Source organism: Hylobates moloch, unplaced genomic scaffold (assembly GCF_009828535.3).
Source record: "Hylobates moloch isolate HMO894 unplaced genomic scaffold, HMol_V3 SCAFFOLD_5, whole genome shotgun sequence".
Lineage (NCBI taxonomy): Eukaryota > Metazoa > Chordata > Mammalia > Primates > Hylobatidae > Hylobates > Hylobates moloch.
The window spans coordinates 82279007-82285898 of NW_026652280.1; the positions used below are offsets into that span (position 1 = coordinate 82279007).

The following is a 6892-nucleotide window of genomic DNA, read 5'->3' on the forward strand; positions in this document are numbered from 1 at the left end:
CGCCCGCCTCGGCCTCCCAAAGTGCTGGGATTACAAGCGTGAGCCACTGCGCCCGGCCTAACACCTAATTTTTAAAGTGCACAATCATTTGATAATTTCTACAGATGCTAAAAAGGTATGACAAAATTCAGTATCTATTCATGTGTAAAATGCTCAATACAGGCCGGGCGCGGTGGCTCACACCTGTAATCCCAGCACTTTGGGAGGCCGAGGCGGGTGGATCACGAGGTCAGGAGATCGAGACCATCCTGGTTAACACGGTGAAACCCCGTCTCTACTAAAAATACAAAAAAATTAGCCGGGCGCGGTGGCCGGCGCCTGTAGTCCCAGCTACTCCGGAGGCTGAGGCAGGAGAATGGCGTGAACCCGGGAGGCGGAGCTTGCAGTGAGCCGAGATCGCGCCACTGCACTCCAGCCTGGGTGACAGAGTGAGACTCCGTCTCAAAAAAAAAAAAAAAAAAAAAAAAAAAAAAAAAAAAAAAAAAATGCTCAATACAACAGGAATTGAAGATATTTCTTAATGTGATAATATAGAGGCAGGAATTTATAAAATGTGGGGACATCAGTATCTGCCATACAGGACTTTCGAAAGGATAAGACATTTACATTCAGAAAGTCAAGCTATCACTGAGCCTGGCCTAAGGCCAGAACTCAATACATGGCAGTAGCAGGCACAAACCATTTTGGAGATAAAGACGCACAAGTACTATTTTTCTAACACAAATGGGAGTTCTTAACGGCTCTGTCTGTGAGAAAGGCCAGGGTGCTCACCTTCCAGCCAAGAGCATGCAGCCCCACCACGGCTCCATAGTGACAGCAGAGCGGCCGCACAGGATCTGCCAGGATCTTCTGCAGGGATAGCAGGATATGCTGATAGAGGCCACTTACAAGGTCCCCATGAGTCCTGTGGGAGCACCATTCAGTTAGGGAGGGGAATGAGGCATGGTGCCACCCAACAGGGCACAAGACAACACAAAGAGAATAGCATCTGTACAGCACACTCGGGCATGGTGGGGTTAAGTGAAGAAGGCTGCCAGGGGTGACTGGCCTAGGACCTGAGGGCTGAAGAACCAATACCTTGGTGTATTTGTAATCCATTTTCAGAATCCCAGTGTGTCACAGCACACCAGCTAGGACGCTTCTAGGGAGAAGGTTCCCCATCTTCTCATAGACCCTCAAAGCCAGAAGCTTCACCCCATTTCCTTACCCCAACCCACTTGGCTCTGCAGCAATCCCACCCTCAGGTTTAGGCCCAGCGGCTACCAGAAGATGTGGCTGAGCAGGAGGGCAGCCCCATCCCGCAGAGTCCAGTGGTCATTCAGGGGGTTGATGGAGGCAGCCAGTGGCTCCAGGACACAGTAGAGGACACTGCCCACCAGACAGCGGACATAGGGCCCCAAGCACAGGTGCGGATTACGAAACAGGCTCCGTGCCACCTGCAGCAGCCGGTGCAGTTGCTCCAGGTCATGGCTTACAGATTTCACCTGTTGGGAGAAGAGGGTAGCTTACAGGAACATGAGGGGACAGGCAGGAGCCCACCATTCTGACAGCACTTGCCATGAGCCCTACACCTTGCAAGGTCATCTCCTCCTTACAAAACATTCTTCCTGTCCCAGCCTGGTCACTTACCCCACTGACCACATAAACAAAGTAAGGCAGGAGCGCCCCAATCTTGGAGTTCGTCTGCAAGTCCTGGAGTGCAACCTAAAAGGAAGGGCCCAGACTGCATTGGATCCACCAGAAAATTGTAAAACATGAATGCGGTATTCTTCTGGAAGACAGTGTATCACCTTATTCATGTTTTACAATTTTAAATGTTCATATTCTTTGATCAGCAATTCTATTTCTATAAATGTAACCTACAGAAACTCATTCACATATACCTGCATATGGCACTGAATACAACCTGAATGTCCAACATATTTTTTTTTTTTTTGAAACAGTCTCGCTCTGTCGCCCAGTGGCAAGATCTTGGCTCACCGCAAGCTCCGCCTCCCGGGTTTTACACCATTCTCCTGCCTCAGCCTCCCGAGTAGCTGGGACTACAGGCGCCTGCCACCACGCCCAGCTAATTTTTTCTATTTTTTAGTAGAGACGGGGTTTCTTTTTTTTTTTTGAGACGGAGTCTCGCTGTCGCCCAGGCTGAAGTGCAGTGGCGTGATCTTGGCTCACTGCAGGCTCTGCCCCCAGGGTTCACGTCATTCTCCTGCCTCAGCCTCCTGAGTAGCTGGGACTACAGGCGCCTGCCACCTCACCCGGCTAATTTTTTGTATTTTTAGTAGAGACGGGGTTTCACTGTGTTAGCCAGGATGGTCTCGATCTCCTGACCTCGTGATCCGCCCGCCTCGGCCTCCCAAAGTGCTGGGATTATAGGCATGAGCCACCGCGCCCGGCCTAGAGATGGGGTTTCACTGTGTTAGCCAGGATGGTCGCGATCTCCTGACCTCGTGATCCGCCCGCCTCTGTCTCCCAAGGTGCTGGCATTACAGGCGTGAGCTACCGCGCCTGGCCGTTCAGCATATTTTTAACTGAGAAAGGCAATCTATAAAACCAGATGCTTAATATAATACCACTTAGGTTTTTATGAGAGTAATCATAGTTGATAGAGAAAAAAAAGTAGGTGGAGGAATAGACTTTTTAGTTTCTTTTTCTTTTTTCTTTGAGACAGAGTCTCGTCCTGTCGCCCAGGCTGGAGTGCAGTGGCTCAATCTCGGCTCACTGCAACCTCTGCCTCCTGGGTTCAAGCAATTCTCCTGCCTCAGCCTCCCAAGTAGCTGGGATTACAGGCGCCCACCACCATGCCCAGCTATTTTTTGTATTTTTAGTAGAGACAGGGTTTTGCCATGTTGACCAGGCTAGTCTCGAACTCCTGGCCTCAAGCAATCCGCCCGCCTCAGCCTCCCAAAGCGCTGGGATTACAGGCGTTAGCCACCGTGCCTGGCCCTTTTTTTTTTTTGAGATGGAGTCTCACTCTATTGCCCAGGCTGGAGTGCGGTGGCGCGATCTCAGCTCATTGCAACCTCTGCCTCTTGGGTTCAAGCGATTCTCCTGCGTCAGCCTCGCGAGTAGCTGGGATTACAGATGCACGGCACCAAGCCCGGCTAATTTTCTGGTATTTTTAGTAGAAACGGGATATCACCATGTTGGCCAGGCTGGTCTCGAACTCCTGGCCTCACATGATCCACCCACCTCGGCCTCCCAAACTGCTGGGATTACAGGCGTGAACCACCACACCCGGCTACTTTCTTTTTCTTTCTGTGTTTTTATATTGTATGTACTTCTACAGTAAACATGTACTAGTATTATTTTTTGTTTTTTCTTTGAGACGGAGTTTCGCTCTATCAGCCAGGCTGGAGTGCAGCAGCACGATCTTTTTTTTTTATTTTTTATTTTTATTTTATTTTATTTTTTTTTTGGGTTTAGGGAAAGAAGTTTAATAGGAAAAAGAAAGAGCTTTTTTTTTTTTATTTTTATTTTTTTTTTTTATTTTTTTTTTTGGGACGATCTTTTTTTTGAGATGAAGTTTTGCTCTTGTTGCCCAGGCTAGAGTGCAATGGCACAATCTCAGCTCACAGCAACCTCTGCCTCCCGGGTTCAAGCGATTCTCCTGCATCAGCCTCCTGAGTAGCTGGGATTACAGGCATCCACCACCACATGTAGCTAATTTTTGTATTTTTAGTAGAGACAGGGTTTCACCATGTTGGCCATGCTGGTCTTGAACTCCTGATGTCAGGTGATCCACCTGAGTAGCGCGATCCTGACTCACAGCAACCTCTGCCTCCTGGGTTCAAGCGATTCTCCTGCCTCAGCCTCCTGAGTAGCTGGGATTACAGGCACCCACCACAACACCCAGTTAATTTTGTATCTTTAGTGAAGATGGGGTTTCACCATGTTGGCCAGTCTGGTCTCGAACTGCTGACCTCAAGTGATCTGCCCACCTCTGCCTCCCAAAGTGCTGGGAGGCCAAAGAAGGATTGCTTGAGGGCAGGAGTTTCACCAGCCTGGGCAACACAGTGAGATCCTGTCTCTAAAAAAAAAAAAAAAAAAAAAATAGGCTCACGCCTGTAATCCCAGCACTTTGGGAGGCGGAGGTGGGTGGATCCCCTGAGGTCAGGAGTTTGAGACCAGCCTGGCCAACACGGTGAAACCTCATCTCTACTAAAAATGCAAAATTTAGCCAGGCACGGTGGTACGCCCCTTTAATCCCAGCTACTTGGGAGGCTGAGGTGGAAGAATCGCTTGAACCCAAGAGGCAGAGAGGCTGCAGTGAGCCCACATCACACCACTGCACTCTGGCCCAGGTGACAGAGCAAGACCCCATCTTAAAAAAAAAAAAAAATTATTTTAATTAAAATAATAAATAAAAATTTAAATGTTCATAGAATTAGGCCGGGCGCAGTGGCTCACGCCTGTCATCCCAACAGTTTGGGAGGCCAAGGCGGGTGGATCACCTGAGGTCGGCAGTTCGAGACAAGTCTGACCAACATGCTGAAACCCCGTCTCTATTAAAAATATAAGGCTGGGCGCCGTGGCTCACGCTTGTAATCCCAGCACTTTGGGAGGCTGAGGCAGGTGGACCACAAGGTCAGGAGATCGAGACCATCCTGGCTAACACAGTGAAACTCCGTCTCTACTAAAAATACAAAAAATTAGCCGGGCATGGTGGCGGGCGCCTGTAGTCCCAGCTACTCGGGGAGGCTAAGGCAGGAGAATGGTGTGAACCCAGGAGACGGAGCTTGCAGTGAGCCGAGATCATGCCACTGCACTCCAGCCTGGGTGACAGTGCAAGACTCCGTCTCAAAAAAAAAAAAGCAAAATTAGCCGGGTGTGCTGGCACATGCCTGTAATCCCAGCTACTCAGGAGGCTGAGGCAGGAGAATCGCTTGAACCCGGGAGGCAGAGGGTGCGGTGAGCTGAGATCATGCCATTGCACTCCAACCTGGGCAACAAGAGCGAAACTCTGTCTCAAAAAAAAAAAAAAAAAAAAGTTCATAGAATTTACAAGTTCAACTTTGTGCCCCAACTTGGGCCCACTCGCTCACCTTCATCAGTTGCGGATCATCCCCTAGCACAGCACGAGTCACCTGGTGATAGTACTTGAGAAGGTCATCTGTCAGTGAAGACACAGCACTGGGCACTGCCAGAGGACAGGCAGGAAGCAAGGACAGGTGGAGAGCTGGCCCTCTCCTGGCCTCTCCAGCCTCCGCCCCCTCAACCACCATCCCCACACACATCCACAAGAAGCCTTTCCGATAGGACAACCAGGGCAAGAGACTCCCACTGCTCTTAGAGCCTGCTCAGCCCTGACCATCTAGGCTCCGCACACCTCTGTGCTCTGTCCTGTCTTCCACCCACCCTCTGCTAGACGGACTCCTGAGAGATTCAGGCTCTGTGAAGCTCTGCTCAGCATACCCTGGGGGTGAAACACCACCCCAGCATGCTACCTAGACTTCTGTCTTAGCATCCAACATGCTACATCACGACTAGTTACAGGTCTGGGCCCCCATCTCCAACTCTGAGCCCTCCATGCAGAGCCCAGCGCCCACTCAGACCATGGCACAAGGCAGGCATGGGTAAACATGTTAGATGCAGACTCGGGGGCACACAGGCACCACCCTCAGAACCTAAGGGAGAAAATTCATCCAAAGGGCCTGTTTCCTACATCACCCCTTACCCGATCCTTGAGGTGCCAGGTTCCCTTTGCCATCCAGGTAGGACACATGAACTAGAAGCAGTGCAGAGAGATATGTCAGCCTGGCGTTTTGCCCCTTAGCGTACCGCCTACCCCTCCAAGTTCTGCCTCTTCTACCAGCCAGCCCATCATCACTTCCCTTCACGGCCCAGCTCCCATCCCCAACCCATGCAGGACCCCGGCAGCCACCTCTGACAGCTGTCTCGGCACAGCCTTTGGGGATGTTGGTAGCCAGGGCCAGCTCTACCAGGTTCACTTCTCGATCCTCAGGAAAGTAGAGTTCACCCTCCCTGGCGGGGCGCATGGGCAGTGCCTCCTGGGATCCATAACCACACACGGCCTGAGGAAAAAGGGAATTGGAGAGCAGCCTGAATACAGGGAGAGAGCAGGCGTCAGGATCCAGGATGAGGCTCCACTGACCAGAGCAGAGAGCCCATGTTTGAGGAAGTCCAGAAGTCCCAAGAAAAGTGGTGGAAGCCTGAAGTTCAGAGTGACCACTGGGGACTTGCCTGGAGCATCCGGGGCTCCCTGGGTCAAGGGAGAGAACATGGTCGCTCCTCCCATAACTGGAAGGGTCTTGAGCCCCACACCAAGCACTGGTCCCCCTTATTCACACTCACTCAACTTTGAAAACTCACTAATGTCTTCTAAACATAGCCTTCCTCTCGCAACTCACCACTCCAGAAAAACCACACCACGAGGCCCTAACACCCACACTGTTGCTCAGGCTCCTCCCTTAGCCTGAATGCCTTCTTTTCCTCTTGGCCTAGTTTAAGCCAAGCTCAAGTTCTTCACCACCCTTTAAGGGCCAGCTCCAGTCCCACCTCCTCCAAAAAGCTTTCTCTGCTTCCTTCCTTCCTTTCTTTCTTTCTTTCCCTCCCTCTGTGGCCCGGGCAGCAATCTCCTTGTCTCGCTGCTGCCCCGCGCCGCGGACTGCCTGGGACTGCCGGCGCACGCCACCGCTGCCTGTTTTTTCTCCTTTGCCTGCCGGCGCGCGTTCGCCATCTTGGCCACGCTAGTCGCCAGCTCCTGACCCCGAACGCTCTGCCCGCCTCGGCCTCCCAGGGTGCTGGGACTACAGACGGAGTCTCGCTCACCCGGTGCTCGGTGTTGCCTGGGCGGGAGTGCGGTGGCGTGGTCTGGGCTCGCGGCAGCCTCCGCCTCCCAGCCGCCTGCCTTGGCCTACCAGGGTGCTGGGAT

The 6892-nt window shown here is 51.8% G+C and overlaps 1 protein-coding gene across 1 annotated transcript in view; it reads right to left on the minus strand.

Moving 5' to 3' along the window:
- LOC116467884 (TAF6-like RNA polymerase II p300/CBP-associated factor-associated factor 65 kDa subunit 6L) overlaps positions 1-6886 on the minus strand; it is a 27752-nt gene extending 20866 nt beyond the window's left edge. Inside the window, exons 1-7 of the mRNA XM_058439705.1 lie at positions 6790-6886; positions 5882-6032; positions 5675-5725; positions 5043-5137; positions 1630-1704; positions 1264-1484; positions 772-904 (exon numbers count right to left, since the gene is read on the minus strand). Coding sequence (XP_058295688.1) covers positions 772-904; positions 1264-1484; positions 1630-1704; positions 5043-5137; positions 5675-5725; positions 5882-5996 — 690 coding nt within the window. The 5' untranslated portion in view covers positions 5997-6032; positions 6790-6886. The remainder of the gene's footprint in view (positions 1-771; positions 905-1263; positions 1485-1629; positions 1705-5042; positions 5138-5674; positions 5726-5881; positions 6033-6789) is intronic.
- Between the last annotated feature and the right edge of the window lie 6 nt (positions 6887-6892).